The 27279-nt window shown below is 40.9% G+C and overlaps 7 protein-coding genes across 7 annotated transcripts; 1 reads left to right on the top strand and 6 right to left on the bottom strand. All coding sequences in view use genetic code 12, as the record gives it.

The window, feature by feature from the left end:
• Positions 1 to 274: 274 nt before the first annotated feature.
• Positions 275 to 1282, bottom strand: PVL30_005689 (uncharacterized protein; the record flags this gene model as incomplete). Its single annotated transcript, XM_001524084.2, has 1 exon — positions 275 to 1282. One exon carries the CDS (start codon positions 1280 to 1282, stop codon positions 275 to 277), a length of 1008 nt encoding a protein of 335 aa, XP_001524134.2.
• Positions 1283 to 2263: 981 nt separating this feature from the next.
• Positions 2264 to 2939, top strand: PVL30_005688 (uncharacterized protein; the record flags this gene model as incomplete). The annotated part of the gene is made up of 2 exons (XM_061119734.1): positions 2264 to 2268; positions 2432 to 2939. 2 exons carry the CDS (start codon positions 2264 to 2266, stop codon positions 2937 to 2939), a joined length of 513 nt encoding a protein of 170 aa, XP_060975717.1.
• A 715-nt stretch (positions 2940 to 3654) lies between these two features.
• On the bottom strand, positions 3655 to 6940 carry PVL30_005687 (uncharacterized protein; the record flags this gene model as incomplete). The annotated part of the gene is made up of 2 exons (XM_061119733.1): positions 3655 to 3729; positions 4550 to 6940. The coding sequence occupies 2 exons, from the start codon at positions 6938 to 6940 to the stop codon at positions 3655 to 3657; spliced, it is 2466 nt and encodes an 821-aa protein (XP_060975716.1).
• A 2461-nt stretch (positions 6941 to 9401) lies between these two features.
• On the bottom strand, positions 9402 to 12144 carry PVL30_005686 (uncharacterized protein; the record flags this gene model as incomplete). Its single annotated transcript, XM_061119732.1, has 2 exons — positions 9402 to 9476; positions 10222 to 12144. 2 exons carry the CDS (start codon positions 12142 to 12144, stop codon positions 9402 to 9404), a joined length of 1998 nt encoding a protein of 665 aa, XP_060975715.1.
• A 2425-nt stretch (positions 12145 to 14569) lies between these two features.
• On the bottom strand, positions 14570 to 17396 carry PVL30_005685 (uncharacterized protein; the record flags this gene model as incomplete). The annotated part of the gene is made up of 2 exons (XM_061119731.1): positions 14570 to 14644; positions 15474 to 17396. 2 exons carry the CDS (start codon positions 17394 to 17396, stop codon positions 14570 to 14572), a joined length of 1998 nt encoding a protein of 665 aa, XP_060975714.1.
• Positions 17397 to 19821: 2425 nt separating this feature from the next.
• PVL30_005684 (uncharacterized protein) lies at positions 19822 to 21913 on the bottom strand (the record flags this gene model as incomplete). The annotated part of the gene is made up of 2 exons (XM_061119730.1): positions 19822 to 19896; positions 20459 to 21913. The coding sequence occupies 2 exons, from the start codon at positions 21911 to 21913 to the stop codon at positions 19822 to 19824; spliced, it is 1530 nt and encodes a 509-aa protein (XP_060975713.1).
• Positions 21914 to 24374: 2461 nt separating this feature from the next.
• On the bottom strand, positions 24375 to 26634 carry PVL30_005683 (uncharacterized protein; the record flags this gene model as incomplete). The annotated part of the gene is made up of 2 exons (XM_061119729.1): positions 24375 to 24449; positions 25297 to 26634. The coding sequence occupies 2 exons, from the start codon at positions 26632 to 26634 to the stop codon at positions 24375 to 24377; spliced, it is 1413 nt and encodes a 470-aa protein (XP_060975712.1).
• Between the last annotated feature and the right edge of the window lie 645 nt (positions 26635 to 27279).

Genomic DNA, 27279 nt, shown 5'->3' with positions numbered 1-27279 from the left:
TATTCTTTTTTTTAATAAATAAAAAAAAACGATCATTTCTAATAGTAAGCAAATTGTAATGCAAAATCAAAATCAAAACCAAAAATTGGAACAAACAAAAGAAGTCCCCTTTCCCCCCAAGAAATGTAAAAACAAGAAAACAAAAACAAAAACAAATGCATTTGAAAAGGTTGGCTTTTCGTTTCTTCTCCTTTTCTTTCCTTTATCTTTTTTTATCTTTTTTTCCTTCATTATTTTTTTTTTATTCTCATGGCTAATAGTACTTTTGATTCCATTATTTCTTCTTTTTGCTTTGATGAACCTTCAAATTCAACTCCATTGCCATCTCATCTGCACCAATGCTGGCCAAATTATCAGCAATATCGTTCCCTTTGTTTCCAGAATGTCCTCTAACATGAATAAATTGCAATGAGTTCCACCCTAACTGGCCATACACATCATCAATCTTTGCAGTCAATCTTACAGCTTCTTTGATAATGTCAGCATTGGCCACTGGTCTTTTAGCGACATTTTGCCATCCATTTTTTAACCATTTTGCGGACCATATTTTAATGCATTTCAAAGCATATATAGAATCAGAACAAATAGCATACCGACACTTGTATATTGCTTTATCAAGCTCTTTGTCTATGTTTCGTAAGGCATGAAGCACAGCATGCAATTCTGCGCGTTGATTCGTTGGTGGAATATTATCAACATCATCCACATCGCTTAATGGAACAGCTTTATTTCGTATATCGTGTTTACCATAATAAACCCCATAGCCCGAAGCAGCAAGGCGCCGTCTGTTATTACCTCGACAGGCCCCATCGGTGTAAATTCTAGTCACGTTGGGCATGGAATTTGACGATATTTTAAGTTTCCGAGAATTAGTGTGATCTTTTGAAAATGGGGACGAGACAATTACCTCACAAGCATTCTCATCTTCATCATCGGACTCATCACTATACTCATCACTATACTCATCACTATACCCATAACCATACCCATAACCATACCCATAACCATACTCATAACCACACTCATCACTATACTCATCACTATACTCATCACTATACTCATCACCATACTCATCACTATACTCATCACTATACTCATCAGAGTATCGCAGATTGTACCCGTAAGCATAATCTGATTCCATATCGACAAATAGTTGAGCCTCAAAATAATCGTTAAATTTTCTGAATTTGGCATTACTGAACCCAACCACTGAATCTTTACATTCAGGCCAACTATCGTATACGCCAATGGCGCGGCCTCTGGCAACCCCGTAGTATGGCATTTAGATGCTATCGGTGACACTAAAACTCTCAAGAAGCAGACGAGTAATGCTAACGGTGCTATTACAAATAAAGCAGTATGCTTATTAACAAGGGTTGATATTTTAAACCGGGAGTATGGATAATGATTTGAACTAGTCTTTAAACCCAGATGCTTAAACAACCATCACCAATCACATCTACATGCATCAGATATCAAATCTAAGATTTCGACAAAGATGCAACCTTTGCGATTTCTTAGATGCGCGAAGAAAAATGCAAAAAAATAAAAAAATAATAAAAAAAAAGACAAATACCAATAAAAAATTATGAGAGGCCAAGATGGCATTTACTAATATAGACTATTAGAGAGACGCTCATGATTTTACGTCAAAGATAGGAATATTAAATCCCATACAAACATATCATTTGCAATCCCTGTTTACTTATTGTATTTATATAAAATTTGTGCCTAAAAACACACACACACACACACACTCACTCACTCACTCACTTTTAGCATCACCTATTGTTCAGCGTATACAATTACACACGTACTGCTGAGCTACTAGGAGATACCGTTTTTTTCCTCTCAATTCTCTAGAGCTTTTGCAACTACAATGTATATGGCATATACAAGTATATTTGTTTATTTCCAACTACAAGACATAACAAGATAGCTAGCTACTTTATAAGTTATAAATACCTACGAATCTGTTTCTTGTAGTTTTAAACTTTCTTCACCTTTCTCTTCTTCTTTTCCATCGTCTTCTTCTTCTTCTTTCGCCAGAATTAAACACACAACCAAAGTCTCACTTAGTACAGTTTAAACGAGTCAGACTTTACCAGTTAGTTTACTTAATTAAATCTCAAAGAATGTCATTTTTCAAAAATTTTTAACACCTCCCCCACATCAAAGGGGGAAAAACCCGCCGAAGCCAAGGTTCGGTTTAAACTCCCAAAGGAGGAAATAGTCTCGCCAACTTCAGAGTCCAATTCTGTTTATGAGGTAGATTTAGGTTCAATGACAGCGATTGCGCGAAATATACAGAACGTTCAATTTGGGAGATAATTTGTAGGCTGAGTGCGAAATAGAAAAATGGTTCAATTACAAATAGCAGAGTGCATACAAAAATAGAAAGGTGTGTTAATATTAAAAAAAAAGTGCAAAGATTAATAGCAGGAACAGCAACACCATCAGCAACACCATCAGCAACACCATCAGCAACACCATCAGCAACACCATCAGCAACACAACCAGCAACACAACCAGTGACTCAACCAGTAACTCAACCAGTAACTCAACCAGTGACACAACCAGTAACTCAACTAGTAACTCAACCAGTGACACAACCAGTAACTCAACCAGTGACACAACCAGTGACACAACCAGTAACTCAACCAGTGACACAACCAGTAACTCAACTAGTAACTCAACCAGTGACACAACCAGTAACACAACCAGTGACACAACCAGTGACACAACTAGTAACTCAACTAGTAACTCAACCAGTGACACAACCAGTGACACAACCAGTAACTCAACCAGTAACACAACTAGTAACTCAACCAGTAACTCAACCAGTGACTCAACCAGTAACACAACCAGTGACACAACCAGTGACACAACCAGGAATAACACCAGAAACATTTTTGACAAGTTTAAATGGCATAGTTTGAGTTTGGTCGACGTCGGATAGCACACACTATAATAAATATGTTGGATATAATAAATATGATAAATATGATAAATATTAGTGGTGCTATTCCAACACGAGCAAACAATGATTTTGATGCAACATTAACAGACCCCGGAAGCAGATTCCACAAGCTTTTCTTCTGCACCATCTGAAACAACTTGCACGGTGACTTATACAACTCAACCTGTGATTATATGATCCCGCTGTGCCTTGTTGATACCCCTAGTGCATATGCGTCCTCGACATTTTTCGTCCCCCGTACAAGATCATACGACAAAGGCGCCATTTTGTCGCAGGATCTGCCAAGTTCAGAATAAATGTGTGAGTCAGCAGCTACACTAGTGCAATGTTGTGGTAGGCTATGGGAAACGGTAGCAGAGGTCAGTGGGCTCCCCTGCTTTGGGATCATGGTTGGGTTTGTGATATAGTCATCCGTGAAGCAGCAACAGAGGTAACATCAGAAATAGCATCAGTGACAGTATCGGTGGTAGCTTTAGACAGAGAAGGGAATTTCTAAGGACCATATCAAGCAACTCTGGGCGGGACGAGATCACCTTATTGAAGGCTTCTTCTGTGACCTGCAGTATGGGGACCCTCTTATAAAGTGTAATGAAGTCGCCCTCAGAATGGCTCTTAGTTCCCAGTTTAGTGCTATTCATGTAATGGATGTCTGCAAAGTTAACTGCAGCTCAGATCTATTGGCACAATTCACCGCAGTATGAATCGACGGGAGTCTTAAACTTGTCAAAGTGGAAGAAATTGATGTTTTTCTGGTTAATATTGTTTTTATTTTTAGTTTGTGTTGTGTTTTTCGTGTTTTGTGTTTCTTTTGTGATATCGATATCACACTAGTTCAAATGGTTGAGGTAGCGACGGTTGTTGTTGTTGTTGTAGTTGTTGTTGTTGTTGTTGTAGTTGTTGTTGTTGTTGTTGTTGTTGTTGTTGTTGTAATAGTAGTTGTTGTTGTTGTTGTTGTAGTTGTTGTTGTAATAGTTGTTGTTGTTGTTGTTGTTGTAATAGTTGTTGTTGTTGTAATAGTTGTTGATGTTGTAATAGTTGTTGTTGTTGTAATAGTAGTTGTTGTTGTAATAGTTGTTGTTGTTGTTGTTGTTGTAATAGTTGTTGTTGTTGTAATAGTTGTTGTTGTTGTTGTAGTTGTTGTTGTTGTAGTAGTTGTTGTAGCTGTTGTTGTTGTTGTTGTAGTTCTTTTAGCAGCAGTTGTTGTTGTTGTTGTTGTTGTTGTTGTTGTTGTTGTTGTTGTTGTTGTTGTTCTTTTAGCAGCAGTTGTTGTTGTTGTTGTTGTTGTTGTTGTTGTTCTTTTAGCAGCAGTTGTTGTTGTTGATCATCACTTTCAGCCAAAACAACTTTTTCTATTAACTCCTTCTTTTCTGCCCGTTTCTTTAGCCATGCAAACGGTTTGAACAGAGTCGTTTTGCTCTTCTTGAACCATGAAAACGGTTTAAACAGAGTCTTTCTGCTCTTCTTGAGCCGTGCAAACAATTTGAACAGTGGTATCCTACTCTTTTTAGGCTCCTTTAATTGATTCATACAGGAATCGTTTTCCTCTGGAATCCTAATATCCACAGAAACAAAATCGCAGTCCTCTGAGTTTTGGTCATTCCAATTGGTTCTTTCAACTGAGCTCACAGCATCTGACAAGGGGGCTGATACCAGTAAGACAGATGTATACGGTATATCCGCGTTTCCATCTATGGTTTCAATAGCAACATGAAATGGAAATGCGCTTGGAACGTCATAGGGCGAGCTAGACTCTAATTCTGGTATAAAAGATGTATACGGTACATCCGTGTTTCCATCTGTGGTTTCAATAGCAACATGATATGGAGCCTCTCTCGGAATGATTTCATCATCATACACCGAGCTAGACTCAAATTCTGATAAGGCAGATGTACATGGTACATCCGCGTTTCCATCTGTGGTTTCAATAGCAACATGATATGGAGCCTCTCTCGGAATGATTTCATCATCATACACCGAGCTAGACTCAAATTCTGATAAGGCAGATGTACATGGTACATCCGCGTTTCCATCTGTGGTTTCAATAGCAACATGATATGGAGCCTCTCTCGGAATGATTTCATCATCATACACCGAGCTAGACTCAAATTCTGATAAGGCAGATGTACATGGTACATCCGCGTTTCCATCTGTGGTTTCAATAGCAACATGATATGGAGCCTCTCTCGGAATGATTTCATCATCATACACCGAGCTAGACTCAAATTCTGATAAGGCAGATGTACATGGTACATCCGCGTTTCCATCTGTGGTTTCAATAGCAACATGATATGGAGCCTCTCTCGGAATGATTTCATCATCATACACCGAGCTAGACTCAAATTCTGATAAGGCAGATGTACATGGTACATCCGCGTTTCCATCTGTGGTTTCAATAGCAACATGATATGGAGCCTCTCTCGGAATGATTTCATCATCATACACCGAGCTAGACTCAAATTCTGATAAGGCAGATGTACATGGTACATCCGCGTTTCCATCTGTGGTTTCAATAGCAACATGATATGGAGCCTCTCTCGGAATGATTTCATCATCATACACCGAGCTAGACTCAAATTCTGATAAGGCAGATGTACATGGTACATCCGCGTTTCCATCTGTGGTTTCAATAGCAACATGATATGGAGCCTCTCTCGGAATGATTTCATCATCATACACCGAGCTAGACTCAAATTCTGATAAGGCAGATGTACATGGTACATCCGCGTTTCCATCTGTGGTTTCAATAGCAACATGATATGGAGCCTCTCTCGGAATGATTTCATCATCATACACCGAGCTAGACTCAAATTCTGATAAGGCAGATGTACATGGTACATCCGCGTTTCCATCTGTGGTTTCAATAGCAACATGATATGGAGCCTCTCTCGGAATGATTTCATCATCATACACCGAGCTAGACTCAAATTCTGATAAGGCAGATGTACATGGTACATCCGCGTTTCCATCTGTGGTTTCAATAGCAACATGATATGGAGCCTCTCTCGGAATGATTTCATCATCATACACCGAGCTAGACTCAAATTCTGATAAGGCAGATGTACATGGTACATCCGCGTTTCCATCTGTGGTTTCAATAGCAACATGATATGGAGCCTCTCTCGGAATGATTTCATCATCATACACCGAGCTAGACTCAAATTCTGATAAGGCAGATGTACATGGTACATCCGCGTTTCCATCTGTGGTTTTAATAGCAATATGATATGGAGCCTCTCTCGGAATGATTTCATCATCATACACCGAGCTAGACTCAAATTCTGATAAGGCAGATGTACATGGTACATCCGCGTTTCCATCTGTGGTTTCATTAGCAACATGAAATTGAAGTTGGCTTGGACTGTCATAGGGCGAGGTGAAGCTGTTATTGGATGCCTCCTCTACTTGGGAAGCACTCCTCAGGATTGTTACTGTGTCAGATTCCGTAATTATATCCTCCCTCCTTGTCTGGCGACTCTCGGAGGAAAAATCAATTCCAAAATTTACTGGACCTCTAAGTTTATTATAGATCAAACTTGACTCTGCATTTTGCAAAACAACTGATTCTGACGCAACTGATACTTCTGTGCCATCCAGCATATCCATAAAATCATCGGGAAAAACACGTGGATCCTCCGCAATGCGTACAAAGATCGACTTTGGTGGAGAGAAATGCGGAGGGCTGTTCTTTGGTGGTTGCTTTGCATTCTCAGCTTCTAAAGCGCGCCTTCTGATTAATGGTATTCCGGTTGATGGCTCTGTGTAATCCAGCTTATTCTGAAAAATCTCGCCATAAGTTTCAGTTCCAGCTTTTCTTAGATACCTGGAGTCCCTATAGACTGAGCTGGGTTCTAAGATTGGTGAGCCTGATGACTCCCCTGGAAGTAAAAACCGAACCTTGGGTTTGGCGGGTTCGGAATCCTTTGCAAAGACATTTTGAAAACATTTATTAAAAAAGGGCATTGTTAATTTTTAAATTGTAGTCTTCCTCGATTATTGATGATAAAATCTGGTTAAGGTTATCGAGTAAGGCTTGGTTGTATGTTTAATTCTGGTAAAAGAAGGAAAAGAAGAAGGAAAAGAAGAAGGAAAAGAAGAAGGAAAAGAAGAAGGAAAAGAAGAAGAAGAAAAGGGTAAAAGAAGGTTTGAGGTCACAAGGGTTTTGTTTGTGGATATTTATACTTCACCAGGTAGCCCTCCAGTCACGCCTTGTGGTTGGGGATTAACAAGTAACTTGTGTTATGCCATATACATTTTGGTTGCAAAACCCGCGAGGAAGTGAGGGGAACAGAAGGGCGAGGAAGTCCCTTCTGGTAGCTCAGCAGTGCGTGTGCAATTGTATGCGCTACCAAACGCGTCATATCAAAAAAACCAAATGGGTGCTGCCAATAGTGTGTGGCTGTATCAGATAGCGGACGACCAGAGTGGATAAATTGTATGTTTGGATGCATGTTGGCTCAACACAATCTACAACCTTATACATCCTGCAATGCATTCTATCTCCACAAACAATTCTCGACTCATTGCAAGTTTGACGGCAATGAGTCGAGAATTGTTTTTGCGTGTTGATTATTCCAGCAAGTCTGGTGCGAATTTACAGGGAAACATTTTTCTACTGAAGTTTGAGGAAAACTGTGGGCTCAGCTACTCCCTCCCCTTCTCCCCGCCCCATACATTTACATCATATAGGCCGGGTTCCAGGTTGAACCCTACGTTGGATCCTATATCAGTTCTAGAACATAGGGGGAATCGTGCTCCTATCAATGCTGCTGCCCACTGTAGTGGTTTTTGTAAAGTTTTATGTAAAGTTTTTTGTAAAGTATACACGCACCCGCGCGTCCATCTTATGTGTATCTAACCTGTACCTTACCTGTATCCTACCTGTCTCCTACATGTGTCTTACGTGTATCCTACCTGTGTCCTACGTGTTTCTTACGTGTATCCTACGTGTATCCTACGTGTATCTAAGGTTGACTCGTTCACAGCAGCTCACGTGCGCGCACACATACACATACTCCAACCCGAGATACTACAGTTTACAATGACAGCGATTGCGCGAAATATACAGAACGTTCAATTTGAGAAATAATTTGTAGGCTGAGTGCGAAATAGAAAAATGGTTCAATTACAAATAGCAGAGTGCATACAAAAACAGAAAGGTGTGTTAATATTAAAAAAAAAGTGCAAAGATTAATAGCAGGAACAGCAACACCATCAGCAACACCATCAGCAACACCATCAGCAACACCATCAGCAACACCATCAGCAACACAACCAGCAACACAACCAGTGACTCAACCAGTAACTCAACCAGTAACTCAACCAGTAACTCAACCAGTGACACAACCAGTAACTCAACTAGTAACTCAACCAGTGACACAACCAGTAACTCAACCAGTGACACAACCAGTGACACAACCAGTAACTCAACCAGTGACACAACCAGTAACTCAACTAGTAACTCAACCAGTGACACAACCAGTAACACAACCAGTGACACAACCAGTGACACAACTAGTAACTCAACTAGTAACTCAACCAGTGACACAACCAGTGACACAACCAGTAACTCAACCAGTAACACAACTAGTAACTCAACCAGTAACTCAACCAGTGACTCAACCAGTAACACAACCAGTGACACAACCAGTGACACAACCAGGAATAACACCAGAAACATTTTTGACAAGTTTAAATGGCATAGTTTGAGTTTGGTCGACGTCGGATAGCACACACTATAATAAATATGTTGGATATAATAAATATGATAAATATGATAAATATTAGTGGTGCTATTCCAACACGAGCAAACAATGATTTTGATGCAACATTAACAGACCCCGGAAGCAGATTCCACAAGCTTTTCTTCTGCACCATCTGAAACAACTTGCACGGTGACTTATACAACTCAACCTGTGATTATATGATCCCGCTGTGCCTTGTTGATACCCCTAGTGCATATGCGTCCTCGACATTTTTCGTCCCCCGTACAAGATCATACGACAAAGGCGCCATTTTGTCGCAGGATCTGCCAAGTTCAGAATAAATGTGTGAGTCAGCAGCTACACTAGTGCAATGTTGTGGTAGGCTATGGGAAACGGTAGCAGAGGTCAGTGGGCTCCCCTGCTTTGGGATCATGGTTGGGTTTGTGATATAGTCATCCGTGAAGCAGCAACAGAGGTAACATCAGAAATAGCATCAGTGACAGTATCGGTGGTAGCTTTAGACAGAGAAGGGAATTTCTAAGGACCATATCAAGCAACTCTGGGCGGGACGAGATCACCTTATTGAAGGCTTCTTCTGTGACCTGCAGTATGGGGACCCTCTTATAAAGTGTAATGAAGTCGCCCTCAGAATGGCTCTTAGTTCCCAGTTTAGTGCTATTCATGTAATGGATGTCTGCAAAGTTAACTGCAGCTCAGATCTATTGGCACAATTCACCGCAGTATGAATCGACGGGAGTCTTAAACTTGTCAAAGTGGAAGAAATTGATGTTTTTCTGGTTAATATTGTTTTTATTTTTAGTTTGTGTTGTGTTTTTCGTGTTTTGTGTTTCTTTCGTGATATCGATATCACACTAGTTCAAATGGTTGAGGTAGCGACGGTTGTTGTTGTTGTTGTAGTTGTTGTTGTTGTTGTTGTAGTTGTTGTTGTTGTTGTTGTAGTTGTTGTAGTTGTTGTTGTTGTAATAGTTGTTGTTGTTGTAATAGTTGTTGTTGTTGTAATAGTTGTTGTTGTTGTAATAGTTGTTGTTGTTGTAATAGTAGTAGTTGTTGTTGTTGTTGTAATAGTTGTTGTTGTTGTTGTAGTAGTTGTTGTTGTAGCTGTTGTTGTTGTTGTTGTTGTTGTTGTTGTAGTTGTTGTTGTTGTTGTTGTTGTTGTTGTTGTTGTTGTTGTTGTTGTTGTTGTTGTTCTTTTAGCAGCAGCAGTTGTTGTTGTTGTTGTTGTTGTTGTTGTTGTTGTTGTTGTTCTTTTAGCAGCAGTTGTTGTTGTTGATCATCACTTTCAGCCAAAACAACTTTTTCTATTAACTCCTTCTTTTCTGCCCGTTTCTTTAGCCATGCAAACGGTTTGAACAGAGTCGTTTTGCTCTTCTTGAACCATGAAAACGGTTTAAACAGAGTCTTTCTGCTCTTCTTGAGCCGTGCAAACAATTTGAACAGTGGTATCCTACTCTTTTTAGGCTCCTTTAATTGATTCATACAGGAATCGTTTTCCTCTGGAATCCTAATATCCACAGAAACAAAATCGCAGTCCTCTGAGTTTTGGTCATTCCAATTGGTTCTTTCAACTGAGCTCACAGCATCTGACAAGGGGGCTGATACCAGTAAGACAGATGTATACGGTATATCCGCGTTTCCATCTATGGTTTCAATAGCAACATGAAATGGAAATGCGCTTGGAAAGTCATAGGGCGAGCTAGACTCTAATTCTGGTATAAAAGATGTATACGGTACATCCGTGTTTCCATCTGTGGTTTCAATAGCAACATGATATGGAGCCTCTCTCGGAATGATTTCATCATCATACACCGAGCTAGACTCAAATTCTGATAAGGCAGATGTACATGGTACATCCGCGTTTCCATCTGTGGTTTCAATAGCAACATGATATGGAGCCTCTCTCGGAATGATTTCATCATCATACACCGAGCTAGACTCAAATTCTGATAAGGCAGATGTACATGGTACATCCGCGTTTCCATCTGTGGTTTCAATAGCAACATGATATGGAGCCTCTCTCGGAATGATTTCATCATCATACACCGAGCTAGACTCAAATTCTGATAAGGCAGATGTACATGGTACATCCGCGTTTCCATCTGTGGTTTCAATAGCAACATGATATGGAGCCTCTCTCGGAATGATTTCATCATCATACACCGAGCTAGACTCAAATTCTGATAAGGCAGATGTACATGGTACATCCGCGTTTCCATCTGTGGTTTCAATAGCAACATGATATGGAGCCTCTCTCGGAATGATTTCATCATCATACACCGAGCTAGACTCAAATTCTGATAAGGCAGATGTACATGGTACATCCGCGTTTCCATCTGTGGTTTCAATAGCAACATGATATGGAGCCTCTCTCGGAATGATTTCATCATCATACACCGAGCTAGACTCAAATTCTGATAAGGCAGATGTACATGGTACATCCGCATTTCCATCTGTGGTTTCAATAGCAACATGATATGGAGCCTCTCTCGGAATGATTTCATCATCATACACCGAGCTAGACTCAAATTCTGATAAGGCAGATGTACATGGTACATCCGCGTTTCCATCTGTGGTTTTAATAGCAATATGATATGGAGCCTCTCTCGGAATGATTTCATCATCATACACCGAGCTAGACTCAAATTCTGATAAGGCAGATGTACATGGTACATCCGCGTTTCCATCTGTGGTTTTAATAGCAATATGATATGGAGCCTCTCTCGGAATGATTTCATCATCATACACCGAGCTAGACTCAAATTCTGATAAGGCAGATGTACATGGTACATCCGCGTTTCCATCTGTGGTTTCATTAGCAACATGAAATTGAAGTTGGCTTGGACTGTCATAGGGCGAGGTGAAGCTGTTATTGGATGCCTCCTCTACTTGGGAAGCACTCCTCAGGATTGTTACTGTGTCAGATTCCGTAATTATATCCTCCCTCCTTGTCTGGCGACTCTCGGAGGAAAAATCAATTCCAATATTTACTGGACCTCTAAGTTTATCATAGATCAAACTTGACTCTGCATTTTGCAAAACAACTGATTCTGACGCAACTGATACTTCTGTGCCATCCAGCATATCCATAAAATCATCGGGAAAAACACGTGGATCCTCCGCAATGCGTACAAAGATCGACTTTGGTGGAGAGAAATGCGGAGGGCTGTTCTTTGGTGGTTGCTTTGCATTCTCAGCTTCTAAAGCGCGCCTTCTGATTAATGGTATTCCGGTTGATGGCTCTGTGTAATCCAGCTTATTCTGAAAAATCTCGCCATAAGTTTCAGTTCCAGCTTTTCTTAGATACCTGGAGTCCCTATAGACTGAGCTGGGTTCTAAGATTGGTGAGCCTGATGACTCCCCTGGAAGTAAAAACCGAACCTTGGGTTTGGCGGGTTCGGAATCCTTTGCAAAGACATTTTGAAAACATTTATTAAAAAAGGGCATTGTTAATTTTTAAATTGTAGTCTTCCTCGATTATTGATGATAAAATCTGGTTAAGGTTATCGAGTAAGGCTTGGTTGTATGTTTAATTCTGGTAAAAGAAGGAAAAGAAGAAGGAAAAGAAGAAGAAGAAAAGGGTAAAAGAAGGTTTGAGGTCACAAGGGTTTTGTTTGTGGATATTTATACTTCACCAGGTAGCCCTCCAGTCACGCCTTGTGGTTGGGGATTAACAAGTAACTTGTGTTATGCCATATACATTTTGGTTGCAAAACCCGCGAGGAAGTGAGGGGAACAGAAGGGCGAGGAAGTCCCTTCTGGTAGCTCAGCAGTGCGTGTGCAATTGTATGCGCTACCAAACGCGTCATATCAAAAAAACCAAATGGGTGCTGCCAATAGTGTGTGGCTGTATCAGATAGCGGACGACCAGAGTGGATAAATTGTATGTTTGGATGCATGTTGGCTTAACACAATCTACAACCTTATACATCCTGCAATGCATTCTATCTCCACAAACAATTCTCGACTCATTGCAAGTTTGACGGCAATGAGTCGAGAATTGTTTTTGCGTGTTGATTATTCCAGCAAGTCTGGTGCGAATTTACAGGGAAACATTTTTCTACTGAAGTTTGAGGAAAACTGTGGGCTCAGCTACTCCCTCCCCTTCTCCCCGCCCCATACATTTACATCATATAGGCCGGGTTCCAGGTTGAACCCTACGTTGGATCCTATATCAGTTCTAGAACATAGGGGGAATCGTGCTCCTATCAATGCTGCTGCCCACTGTAGTGGTTTTTGTAAAGTTTTATGTAAAGTTTTTTGTAAAGTATACACGCACCCGCGCGTCCATCTTATGTGTATCTAACCTGTACCTTACCTGTATCCTACCTGTCTCCTACATGTGTCTTACGTGTATCCTACCTGTGTCCTACGTGTTTCTTACGTGTATCCTACGTGTATCCTACGTGTATCTAAGGTTGACTCGTTCACAGCAGCTCACGTGCGCGCACACATACACATACTCCAACCCGAGATACTACAGTTTACAATGACAGCGATTGCGCGAAATATACAGAACGTTCAATTTGAGAAATAATTTGTAGGCTGAGTGCGAAATAGAAAAATGGTTCAATTACAAATAGCAGAGTGCATACAAAAACAGAAAGGTGTGTTAATATTAAAAAAAAAGTGCAAAGATTAATAGCAGGAACAGCAACACCATCAGCAACACCATCAGCAACACCATCAGCAACACCATCAGCAACACCATCAGCAACACAACCAGCAACACAACCAGTGACTCAACCAGTAACTCAACCAGTAACTCAACCAGTAACTCAACCAGTGACACAACCAGTAACTCAACTAGTAACTCAACCAGTGACACAACCAGTAACTCAACCAGTGACACAACCAGTGACACAACCAGTAACTCAACCAGTGACACAACCAGTAACTCAACTAGTAACTCAACCAGTGACACAACCAGTAACACAACCAGTGACACAACCAGTGACACAACTAGTAACTCAACTAGTAACTCAACCAGTGACACAACCAGTGACACAACCAGTAACTCAACCAGTAACACAACTAGTAACTCAACCAGTAACTCAACCAGTGACTCAACCAGTAACACAACCAGTGACACAACCAGTGACACAACCAGGAATAACACCAGAAACATTTTTGACAAGTTTAAATGGCATAGTTTGAGTTTGGTCGACGTCGGATAGCACACACTATAATAAATATGTTGGATATAATAAATATGATAAATATGATAAATATTAGTGGTGCTATTCCAACACGAGCAAACAATGATTTTGATGCAACATTAACAGACCCCGGAAGCAGATTCCACAAGCTTTTCTTCTGCACCATCTGAAACAACTTGCACGGTGACTTATACAACTCAACCTGTGATTATATGATCCCGCTGTGCCTTGTTGATACCCCTAGTGCATATGCGTCCTCGACATTTTTCGTCCCCCGTACAAGATCATACGACAAAGGCGCCATTTTGTCGCAGGATCTGCCAAGTTCAGAATAAATGTGTGAGTCAGCAGCTACACTAGTGCAATGTTGTGGTAGGCTATGGGAAACGGTAGCAGAGGTCAGTGGGCTCCCCTGCTTTGGGATCATGGTTGGGTTTGTGATATAGTCATCCGTGAAGCAGCAACAGAGGTAACATCAGAAATAGCATCAGTGACAGTATCGGTGGTAGCTTTAGACAGAGAAGGGAATTTCTAAGGACCATATCAAGCAACTCTGGGCGGGACGAGATCACCTTATTGAAGGCTTCTTCTGTGACCTGCAGTATGGGGACCCTCTTATAAAGTGTAATGAAGTCGCCCTCAGAATGGCTCTTAGTTCCCAGTTTAGTGCTATTCATGTAATGGATGTCTGCAAAGTTAACTGCAGCTCAGATCTATTGGCACAATTCACCGCAGTATGAATCGACGGGAGTCTTAAACTTGTCAAAGTGGAAGAAATTGATGTTTTTCTGGTTAATATTGTTTTTATTTTTAGTTTGTGTTGTGTTTTTCGTGTTTTGTGTTTCTTTTGTGATATCGATATCACACTAGTTCAAATGGTTGAGGTAGCGACGGTTGTTGTTGTTGTTGTAGTTGTTGTTGTTGTTGTTGTTGTTGTTGTTGTTGTTGTTGTTGTAGTTGTTGTTGTTGTAATAGTAGTTGTTGTTGTTGTTGTTGTAGTTGTTGTTGTAATAGTTGTTGTTGTTGTTGTTGTTGTTGTAATAGTTGTTGTTGTTGTAATAGTTGTTGTTGTTGTAATAGTTGTTGTTGTTGTAATAGTAGTTGTTGTTGTAATAGTTGTTGTTGTTGTTGTTGTTGTAATAGTTGTTGTTGTTGTAATAGTTGTTGTTGTTGTTGTAGTTGTTGTTGTTGTAGTAGTTGTTGTAGCTGTTGTTGTTGTTGTTGTAGTTCTTTTAGCAGCAGTTGTTGTTGTTGTTGTTGTTGTTGTTGTTGTTGTTGTTGTTGTTGTTGTTGTTGTTCTTTTAGCAGCAGTTGTTGTTGTTGTTGTTGTTGTTGTTGTTGTTCTTTTAGCAGCAGTTGTTGTTGTTGATCATCACTTTCAGCCAAAACAACTTTTTCTATTAACTCCTTCTTTTCTGCCCGTTTCTTTAGCCATGCAAACGGTTTGAACAGAGTCGTTTTGCTCTTCTTGAACCATGAAAACGGTTTAAACAGAGTCTTTCTGCTCTTCTTGAGCCGTGCAAACAATTTGAACAGTGGTATCCTACTCTTTTTAGGCTCCTTTAATTGATTCATACAGGAATCGTTTTCCTCTGGAATCCTAATATCCACAGAAACAAAATCGCAGTCCTCTGAGTTTTGGTCATTCCAATTGGTTCTTTCAACTGAGCTCACAGCATCTGACAAGGGGGCTGATACCAGTAAGACAGATGTATACGGTATATCCGCGTTTCCATCTATGGTTTCAATAGCAACATGAAATGGAAATGCGCTTGGAACGTCATAGGGCGAGCTAGACTCTAATTCTGGTATAAAAGATGTATACGGTACATCCGTGTTTCCATCTGTGGTTTCAATAGCAACATGATATGGAGCCTCTCTCGGAATGATTTCATCATCATACACCGAGCTAGACTCAAATTCTGATAAGGCAGATGTACATGGTACATCCGCGTTTCCATCTGTGGTTTCAATAGCAACATGATATGGAGCCTCTCTCGGAATGATTTCATCATCATACACCGAGCTAGACTCAAATTCTGATAAGGCAGATGTACATGGTACATCCGCGTTTCCATCTGTGGTTTCAATAGCAACATGATATGGAGCCTCTCTCGGAATGATTTCATCATCATACACCGAGCTAGACTCAAATTCTGATAAGGCAGATGTACATGGTACATCCGCGTTTCCATCTGTGGTTTCAATAGCAACATGATATGGAGCCTCTCTCGGAATGATTTCATCATCATACACCGAGCTAGACTCAAATTCTGATAAGGCAGATGTACATGGTACATCCGCGTTTCCATCTGTGGTTTCAATAGCAACATGATATGGAGCCTCTCTCGGAATGATTTCATCATCATACACCGAGCTAGACTCAAATTCTGATAAGGCAGATGTACATGGTACATCCGCGTTTCCATCTGTGGTTTCAATAGCAACATGATATGGAGCCTCTCTCGGAATGATTTCATCATCATACACCGAGCTAGACTCAAATTCTGATAAGGCAGATGTACATGGTACATCCGCGTTTCCATCTGTGGTTTCAATAGCAACATGATATGGAGCCTCTCTCGGAATGATTTCATCATCATACACCGAGCTAGACTCAAATTCTGATAAGGCAGATGTACATGGTACATCCGCGTTTCCATCTGTGGTTTTAATAGCAACATGATATGGAGCCTCTCTCGGAATGATTTCATCATCATACACCGAGCTAGACTCAAATTCTGATAAGGCAGATGTACATGGTACATCCGCGTTTCCATCTGTGGTTTTAATAGCAATATGATATGGAGCCTCTCTCGGAATGATTTCATCATCATACACCGAGCTAGACTCAAATTCTGATAAGGCAGATGTACATGGTACATCCGCGTTTCCATCTGTGGTTTCATTAGCAACATGAAATTGAAGTTGGCTTGGACTGTCATAGGGCGAGGTGAAGCTGTTATTGGATGCCTCCTCTACTTGGGAAGCACTCCTCAGGATTGTTACTGTGTCAGATTCCGTAATTATATCCTCCCTCCTTGTCTGGCGACTCTCGGAGGAAAAATCAATTCCAAAATTTACTGGACCTCTAAGTTTATTATAGATCAAACTTGACTCTGCATTTTGCAAAACAACTGATTCTGACGCAACTGATACTTCTGTGCCATCCAGCATATCCATAAAATCATCGGGAAAAACACGTGGATCCTCCGCAATGCGTACAAAGATCGACTTTGGTGGAGAGAAATGCGGAGGGCTGTTCTTTGGTGGTTGCTTTGCATTCTCAGCTTCTAAAGCGCGCCTTCTGATTAATGGTATTCCGGTTGATGGCTCTGTGTAATCCAGCTTATTCTGAAAAATCTCGCCATAAGTTTCAGTTCCAGCTTTTCTTAGATACCTGGAGTCCCTATAGACTGAGCTGGGTTCTAAGATTGGTGAGCCTGATGACTCCCCTGGAAGTAAAAACCGAACCTTGGGTTTGGCGGGTTCGGAATCCTTTGCAAAGACATTTTGAAAACATTTATTAAAAAAGGGCATTGTTAATTTTTAAATTGTAGTCTTCCTCGATTATTGATGATAAAATCTGGTTAAGGTTATCGAGTAAGGCTTGGTTGTATGTTTAATTCTGGTAAAAGAAGGAAAAGAAGAAGGAAAAGAAGAAGAAGAAAAGGGTAAAAGAAGGTTTGAGGTCACAAGGGTTTTGTTTGTGGATATTTATACTTCACCAGGTAGCCCTCCAGTCACGCCTTGTGGTTGGGGATTAACAAGTAACTTGTGTTATGCCATATACATTTTGGTTGCAAAACCCGCGAGGAAGTGAGGGGAACAGAAGGGCGAGGAAGTCCCTTCTGGTAGCTCAGCAGTGCGTGTGCAATTGTATGCGCTACCAAACGCGTCATATCAAAAAAACCAAATGGGTGCTGCCAATAGTGTGTGGCTGTATCAGATAGCGGACGACCAGAGTGGATAAATTGTATGTTTGGATGCATGTTGGCTTAACACAATCTACAACCTTATACATCCTGCAATGCATTCTATCTCCACAAACAATTCTCGACTCATTGCAAGTTTGACGGCAATGAGTCGAGAATTGTTTTTGCGTGTTGATTATTCCAGCAAGTCTGGTGCGAATTTACAGGGAAACATTTTTCTACTGAAGTTTGAGGAAAACTGTGGGCTCAGCTACTCCCTCCCCTTCTCCCCGCCCCATACATTTACATCATATAGGCCGGGTTCCAGGTTGAACCCTACGTTGGATCCTATATCAGTTCTAGAACATAGGGGGAATCGTGCTCCTATCAATGCTGCTGCCCACTGTAGTGGTTTTTGTAAAGTTTTATGTAAAGTTTTTTGTAAAGTATACACGCACCCGCGCGTCCATCTTATGTGTATCTAACCTGTACCTTACCTGTATCCTACCTGTCTCCTACATGTGTCTTACGTGTATCCTACCTGTGTCCTACGTGTTTCTTACGTGTATCCTACGTGTATCCTACGTGTATCTAAGGTTGACTCGTTCACAGCAGCTCACGTGCGCGCACACATACACATACTCCAACCCGAGATACTACAGTTTACAATGACAGCGATTGCGCGAAATATACAGAACGTTCAATTTGAGAAATAATTTGTAGGCTGAGTGCGAAATAGAAAAATGGTTCAATTACAAATAGCAGAGTGCATACAAAAACAGAAAGGTGTGTTAATATTAAAAAAAAAGTGCAAAGATTAATAGCAGGAACAGCAACACCATCAGCAACACCATCAGCAACACCATCAGCAACACCATCAGCAACACCATCAGCAACACAACCAGCAACACAACCAGTGACTCAACCAGTAACTCAACCAGTAACTCAACCAGTAACTCAACCAGTGACACAACCAGTAACTCAACTAGTAACTCAACCAGTGACACAACCAGTAACTCAACCAGTGACACAACCAGTGACACAACCAGTAACTCAACCAGTGACACAACCAGTAACTCAACTAGTAACTCAACCAGTGACACAACCAGTAACACAACCAGTGACACAACCAGTGACACAACTAGTAACTCAACTAGTAACTCAACCAGTGACACAACCAGTGACACAACCAGTAACTCAACCAGTAACTCAACTAGTAACTCAACCAGTAACTCAACCAGTGACTCAACCAGTAACACAACCAGTGACACAACCAGTGACACAACCAGGAATAACACCAGAAACATTTTTGACAAGTTTAAATGGCATAGTTTGAGTTTGGTCGACGTCGGATAGCACACACTATAATAAATATGTTGGATATAATAAATATGATAAATATGATAAATATTAGTGGTGCTATTCCAACACGAGCAAACAATGATTTTGATGCAACATTAACAGACCCCGGAAGCAGATTCCACAAGCTTTTCTTCTGCACCATCTGAAACAACTTGCACGGTGACTTATACAACTCAACCTGTGATTATATGATCCCGCTGTGCCTTGTTGATACCCCTAGTGCATATGCGTCCTCGACATTTTTCGTCCCCCGTACAAGATCATACGACAAAGGCGCCATTTTGTCGCAGGATCTGCCAAGTTCAGAATAAATGTGTGAGTCAGCAGCTACACTAGTGCAATGTTGTGGTAGGCTATGGGAAACGGTAGCAGAGGTCAGTGGGCTCCCCTGCTTTGGGATCATGGTTGGGTTTGTGATATAGTCATCCGTGAAGCAGCAACAGAGGTAACATCAGAAATAGCATCAGTGACAGTATCGGTGGTAGCTTTAGACAGAGAAGGGAATTTCTAAGGACCATATCAAGCAACTCTGGGCGGGACGAGATCACCTTATTGAAGGCTTCTTCTGTGACCTGCAGTATGGGGACCCTCTTATAAAGTGTAATGAAGTCGCCCTCAGAATGGCTCTTAGTTCCCAGTTTAGTGCTATTCATGTAATGGATGTCTGCAAAGTTAACTGCAGCTCAGATCTATTGGCACAATTCACCGCAGTATGAATCGACGGGAGTCTTAAACTTGTCAAAGTGGAAGAAATTGATGTTTTTCTGGTTAATATTGTTTTTATTTTTAGTTTGTGTTGTGTTTTTCGTGTTTTGTGTTTCTTTTGTGATATCGATATCACACTAGTTCAAATGGTTGAGGTAGCGACGGTTGTTGTTGTTGTTGTAGTTGTTGTTGTTGTTGTTGTTGTTGTTGTTGTTGTTGTTGTTGTAGTTGTTGTTGTTGTAATAGTAGTTGTTGTTGTTGTTGTTGTAGTTGTTGTTGTAATAGTTGTTGTTGTTGTTGTTGTTGTTGTAATAGTTGTTGTTGTTGTAATAGTTGTTGTTGTTGTTCTTTTAGCAGCAGTTGTTGTTGTTGATCATCACTTTCAGCCAAAACAACTTTTTCTATTAACTCCTTCTTTTCTGCCCGTTTCTTTAGCCATGCAAACGGTTTGAACAGAGTCGTTTTGCTCTTCTTGAACCATGAAAACGGTTTAAACAGAGTCTTTCTGCTCTTCTTGAGCCGTGCAAACAATTTGAACAGTGGTATCCTACTCTTTTTAGGCTCCTTTAATTGATTCATACAGGAATCGTTTTCCTCTGGAATCCTAATATCCACAGAAACAAAATCGCAGTCCTCTGAGTTTTGGTCATTCCAATTGGTTCTTTCAACTGAGCTCACAGCATCTGACAAGGGGGCTGATACCAGTAAGACAGATGTATACGGTATATCCGCGTTTCCATCTATGGTTTCAATAGCAACATGAAATGGAAATGCGCTTGGAAAGTCATAGGGCGAGCTAGACTCTAATTCTGGTATAAAAGATGTATACGGTACATCCGTGTTTCCATCTGTGGTTTCAATAGCAACATGATATGGAGCCTCTCTCGGAATGATTTCATCATCATACACCGAGCTAGACTCAAATTCTGATAAGGCAGATGTACATGGTACATCCGCGTTTCCATCTGTGGTTTCAATAGCAACATGATATGGAGCCTCTCTCGGAATGATTTCATCATCATACACCGAGCTAGACTCAAATTCTGATAAGGCAGATGTACATGGTACATCCGCGTTTCCATCTGTGGTTTTAATAGCAACATGATATGGAGTCTCTCTCGGAATGATTTCATCATCATACACCGAGCTAGACTCAAATTCTGATAAGGCAGATGTACATGGTACATCCGCGTTTCCATCTGTGGTTTTAATAGCAATATGATATGGAGCCTCTCTCGGAATGATTTCATCATCATACACCGAGCTAGACTCAAATTCTGATAAGGCAGATGTACATGGTACATCCGCGTTTCCATCTGTGGTTTTAATAGCAATATGATATGGAGCCTCTCTCGGAATGATTTCATCATCATACACCGAGCTAGACTCAAATTCTGATAAGGCAGATGTACATGGTACATCCGCGTTTCCATCTGTGGTTTCATTAGCAACATGAAATTGAAGTTGGCTTGGACTGTCATAGGGCGAGGTGAAGCTGTTATTGGATGCCTCCTCTACTTGTGAAGCACTCCTCAGGATTGTTACTGTGTCAGATTCCGTAATTATATCCTCCCTCCTTGTCTGGCGACTCTCGGAGGAAAAATCAATTCCAATATTTACTGGACCTCTAAGTTTATCATAGATCAAACTTGACTCTGCATTTTGCAAAACAACTGATTCTGACGCAACTGATACTTCTGTGCCATCCAGCATATCCATAAAATCATCGGGAAAAACACGTGGATCCTCCGCAATGCGTACAAAGATCGACTTTGGTGGAGAGAAATGCGGAGGGCTGTTCTTTGGTGGTTGCTTTGCATTCTCAGCTTCTAAAGCGCGCCTTCTGATTAATGGTATTCCGGTTGATGGCTCTGTGTAATCCAGCTTATTCTGAAAAATCTCGCCATAAGTTTCAGTTCCAGCTTTTCTTAGATACCTGGAGTCCCTATAGACTGAGCTGGGTTCTAAGATTGGTGAGCCTGATGACTCCCCTGGAAGTAAAAACCGAACCTTGGGTTTGGCGGGTTCGGAATCCTTTGCAAAGACATTTTGAAAACATTTATTAAAAAAGGGCATTGTTAATTTTTAAATTGTAGTCTTCCTCGATTATTGATGATAAAATCTGGTTAAGGTTATCGAGTAAGGCTTGGTTGTATGTTTAATTCTGGTAAAAGAAGGAAAAGAAGAAAGAAAAGAAGAAGGAAAAGAAGAAGGAAAAGAAGAAGAAGAAAAGGGTAAAAGAAGGTTTGAGGTCACAAGGGTTTTGTTTGTGGATATTTATACTTCACCAGGTAGCCCTCCAGTCACGCCTTGTGGTTGGGGATTAACAAGTAACTTGTGTTATGCCATATACATTTTGGTTGCAAAACCCGCGAGGAAGTGAGGGGAACAGAAGGGCGAGGAAGTCCCTTCTGGTAGCTCAGCAGTGCGTGTGCAATTGTATGCGCTACCAAACGCGTCATATCAAAAAAACCAAATGGGTGCTGCCAATAGTGTGTGGCTGTATCAGATAGCGGACGACCAGAGTGGATAAATTGTATGTTTGGATGCATGTTGGCTTAACACAATCTACAACCTTATACATCCTGCAATGCATTCTATCTCCACAAACAATTCTCGACTCATTGCAAGTTTGACGGCAATGAGTCGAGAATTGTTTTTGCGTGTTGATTATTCCAGCAAGTCTGGTGCGAATTTACAGGGAAACATTTTTCTACTGAAGTTTGAGGAAAACTGTGGGCTCAGCTACTCCCTCCCCTTCTCCCCGCCCCATACATTTACATCATATAGGCCGGGTTCCAGGTTGAACCCTACGTTGGATCCTATATCAGTTCTAGAACATAGGGGGAATCGTGCTCCTATCAATGCTGCTGCCCACTGTAGTGGTTTTTGTAAAGTTTTATGTAAAGTTTTTTGTAAAGTATACACGCACCCGCGCGTCCATCTTATGTGTATCTAACCTGTACCTTACCTGTATCCTACCTGTCTCCTACATGTGTCTTACGTGTATCCTACCTGTGTCCTACGTGTTTCTTACGTGTATCCTACGTGTATCCTACGTGTATCTAAGGTTGACTCGTTCACAGCAGCTCACGTGCGCGCACACATACACATACTCCAACCCGAGATACTACAGTTTACAATGACAGCGATTGCGCGAAATATACAGAACGTTCAATTTGAGAAATAATTTGTAGGCTGAGTGCGAAATAGAAAAATGGTTCAATTACAAATAGCAGAGTGCATACAAAAACAGAAAGGTGTGTTAATATTAAAAAAAAAGTGCAAAGATTAATAGCAGGAACAGCAACACCATCAGCAACACCATCAGCAACACCATCAGCAACACCATCAGCAACACCATCAGCAACACCATCAGCAACACCATCAGCAACACCATCAGCAACACCATCAGCAACACAACCAGCAACACAACCAGTGACTCAACCAGTAACTCAACCAGTGACACAACCAGTAACTCAACTAGTAACTCAACCAGTGACACAACCAGTAACTCAACCAGTGACACAACCAGTGACACAACCAGTAACTCAACCAGTGACACAACCAGTAACACAACTAGTGACACAACCAGTGACACAACCAGTAACACAACCAGTGACACAACCAGTGACACAACCAGTGACACAACCAGTAACTCAACCAGTGACACAACCAGTAACTCAACCAGTAACACAACTAGTAACTCAACCAGTAACTCAACCAGTGACTCAACCAGTAACACAACCAGTGACACAACCAGTGACACAACCAGGAATAACACCAGAAACATTTTTGACAAGTTTAAATGGCATAGTTTGAGTTTGGTCGACGTCGGATAGCACACACTATAATAAATATGTTGGATATAATAAATATGATAAATATGATAAATATTAGTGGTGCTATTCCAACACGAGCAAACAATGATTTTGATGCAACATTAACAGACCCCGGAAGCAGATTCCACAAGCTTTTCTTCTGCACCATCTGAAACAACTTGCACGGTGACTTATACAACTCAACCTGTGATTATATGATCCCGCTGTGCCTTGTTGATACCCCTAGTGCATATGCGTCCTCGACATTTTTCGTCCCCCGTACAAGATCATACGACAAAGGCGCCATTTTGTCGCAGGATCTGCCAAGTTCAGAATAAATGTGTGAGTCAGCAGCTACACTAGTGCAATGTTGTGGTAGGCTATGGGAAACGGTAGCAGAGGTCAGTGGGCTCCCCTGCTTTGGGATCATGGTTGGGTTTGTGATATAGTCATCCGTGAAGCAGCAACAGAGGTAACATCAGAAATAGCATCAGTGACAGTATCGGTGGTAGCTTTAGACAGAGAAGGGAATTTCTAAGGACCATATCAAGCAACTCTGGGCGGGACGAGATCACCTTATTGAAGGCTTCTTCTGTGACCTGCAGTATGGGGACCCTCTTATAAAGTGTAATGAAGTCGCCCTCAGAATGGCTCTTAGTTCCCAGTTTAGTGCTATTCATGTAATGGATGTCTGCAAAGTTAACTGCAGCTCAGATCTATTGGCACAATTCACCGCAGTATGAATCGACGGGAGTCTTAAACTTGTCAAAGTGGAAGAAATTGATGTTTTTCTGGTTAATATTGTTTTTATTTTTAGTTTGTGTTGTGTTTTTCGTGTTTTGTGTTTCTTTTGTGATATCGATATCACACTAGTTCAAATGGTTGAGGTAGCGACGGTTGTTGTTGTTGTTGTAGTTGTTGTTGTTGTTGTTGTAGTTGTTGTTGTTGTTGTTGTAGTTGTTGTTGTTGTAATAGTAGTTGTTGTTGTTGTTGTTGTAGTTGTTGTTGTAATAGTTGTTGTTGTTGTTGTTGTTGTTGTAATAGTTGTTGTTGTTGTAATAGTTGTTGTTGTTGTAATAGTTGTTGTTGTTGTAATAGTAGTTGTTGTTGTAATAGTTGTTGTTGTTGTTGTTGTTGTAATAGTTGTTGTTGTTGTAATAGTTGTTGTTGTTGTTGTAGTTGTTGTTGTTGTAGTAGTTGTTGTAGCTGTTGTTGTTGTTGTTGTAGTTCTTTTAGCAGCAGTTGTTGTTGTTGTTGTTGTTGTTGTTGTTGTTGTTGTTGTTGTTGTTGTTGTTGTTGTTGTTGTTGTTGTTGTTGTTCTTTTAGCAGCAGTTGTTGTTGTTGTTGTTGTTGTTGTTGTTGTTCTTTTAGCAGCAGTTGTTGTTGTTGATCATCACTTTCAGCCAAAACAACTTTTTCTATTAACTCCTTCTTTTCTGCCCGTTTCTTTAGCCATGCAAACGGTTTGAACAGAGTCGTTTTGCTCTTCTTGAACCATGAAAACGGTTTAAACAGAGTCTTTCTGCTCTTCTTGAGCCGTGCAAACAATTTGAACAGTGGTATCCTACTCTTTTTAGGCTCCTTTAATTGATTCATACAGGAATCGTTTTCCTCTGGAATCCTAATATCCACAGAAACAAAATCGCAGTCCTCTGAGTTTTGGTCATTCCAATTGGTTCTTTCAACTGAGCTCACAGCATCTGACAAGGGGGCTGATACCAGTAAGACAGATGTATACGGTATATCCGCGTTTCCATCTATGGTTTCAATAGCAACATGAAATGGAAATGCGCTTGGAAAGTCATAGGGAGAGCTAGACTCTAATTCTGGTATAAAAGATGTATACGGTACATCCGTGTTTCCATCTGTGGTTTCAATAGCAACATGATATGGAGCCTCTCTCGGAATGATTTCATCATCATACACCGAGCTAGACTCAAATTCTGATAAGGCAGATGTACATGGTACATCCGCGTTTCCATCTGTGGTTTCAATAGCAACATGATATGGAGCCTCTCTCGGAATGATTTCATCATCATACACCGAGCTAGACTCAAATTCTGATAAGGCAGATGTACATGGTACATCCGCGTTTCCATCTGTGGTTTTAATAGCAACATGATATGGAGCCTCTCTCGGAATGATTTCATCATCATACACCGAGCTAGACTCAAATTCTGATAAGGCAGATGTACATGGTACATCCGCGTTTCCATCTGTGGTTTTAATAGCAATATGATATGGAGCCTCTCTCGGAATGATTTCATCATCATACACCGAGCTAGACTCAAATTCTGATAAGGCAGATGTACATGGTACATCCGCGTTTCCATCTGTGGTTTCATTAGCAACATGAAATTGAAGTTGGCTTGGACTGTCATAGGGCGAGGTGAAGCTGTTATTGGATGCCTCCTCTACTTGTGAAGCACTCCTCAGGATTGTTACTGTGTCAGATTCCGTAATTATATCCTCCCTCCTTGTCTGGCGACTCTCGGAGGAAAAATCAATTCCAATATTTACTGGACCTCTAAGTTTATCATAGATCAAACTTGACTCTGCATTTTGCAAAACAACTGATTCTGACGCAACTGATACTTCTGTGCCATCCAGCATATCCATAAAATCATCGGGAAAAACACGTGGATCCTCCGCAATGCGTACAAAGATCGACTTTGGTGGAGAGAAATGCGGAGGGCTGTTCTTTGGTGGTTGCTTTGCATTCTCAGCTTCTAAAGCGCGCCTTCTGATTAATGGTATTCCGGTTGATGGCTCTGTGTAATCCAGCTTATTCTGAAAAATCTCGCCATAAGTTTCAGTTCCAGCTTTTCTTAGATACCTGGAGTCCCTATAGACTGAGCTGGGTTCTAAGATTGGTGAGCCTGATGACTCCCCTGGAAGTAAAAACCGAACCTTGGGTTTGGCGGGTTCGGAATCCTTTGCAAAGACATTTTGAAAACATTTATTAAAAAAGGGCATTGTTAATTTTTAAATTGTAGTCTTCCTCGATTATTGATGATAAAATCTGGTTAAGGTTATCGAGTAAGGCTTGGTTGTATGTTTAATTCTGGTAAAAGAAGGAAAAGAAGAAGGAAAAGAAGAAGGAAAAGAAGAAGGAAAAGAAGAAGGAAAAGAAGAAGAAGAAAAGGGTAAAAGAAGGTTTGAGGTCACAAGGGTTTTGTTTGTGGATATTTATACTTCACCAGGTAGCCCTCCAGTCACGCCTTGTGGTTGGGGATTAACAAGTAACTTGTGTTATGCCATATACATTTTGGTTGCAAAACCCGCGAGGAAGTGAGGGGAACAGAAGGGCGAGGAAGTCCCTTCTGGTAGCTCAGCAGTGCGTGTGCAATTGTATGCGCTACCAAACGCGTCATATCAAAAAAACCAAATGGGTGCTGCCAATAGTGTGTGGCTGTATCAGATAGCGGACGACCAGAGTGGATAAATTGTATGTTTGGATGCATGTTGGCTTAACACAATCTACAACCTTATACATCCTGCAATGCATTCTATCTCCACAAACAATTCTCGACTCATTGCAAGTTTGACGGCAATGAGTCGAGAATTGTTTTTGCGTGTTGATTATTCCAGCAAGTCTGGTGCGAATTTACAGGGAAACAT

Source organism: Lodderomyces elongisporus, chromosome 8 (assembly GCF_030384665.1).
Source record: "Lodderomyces elongisporus chromosome 8, complete sequence".
Taxonomy (NCBI): domain Eukaryota; kingdom Fungi; phylum Ascomycota; class Pichiomycetes; order Serinales; family Debaryomycetaceae; genus Lodderomyces; species Lodderomyces elongisporus.
Note: the sequence above shows the minus strand (reverse complement) of the source record. Positions and strands in the feature narration are given on the sequence as shown.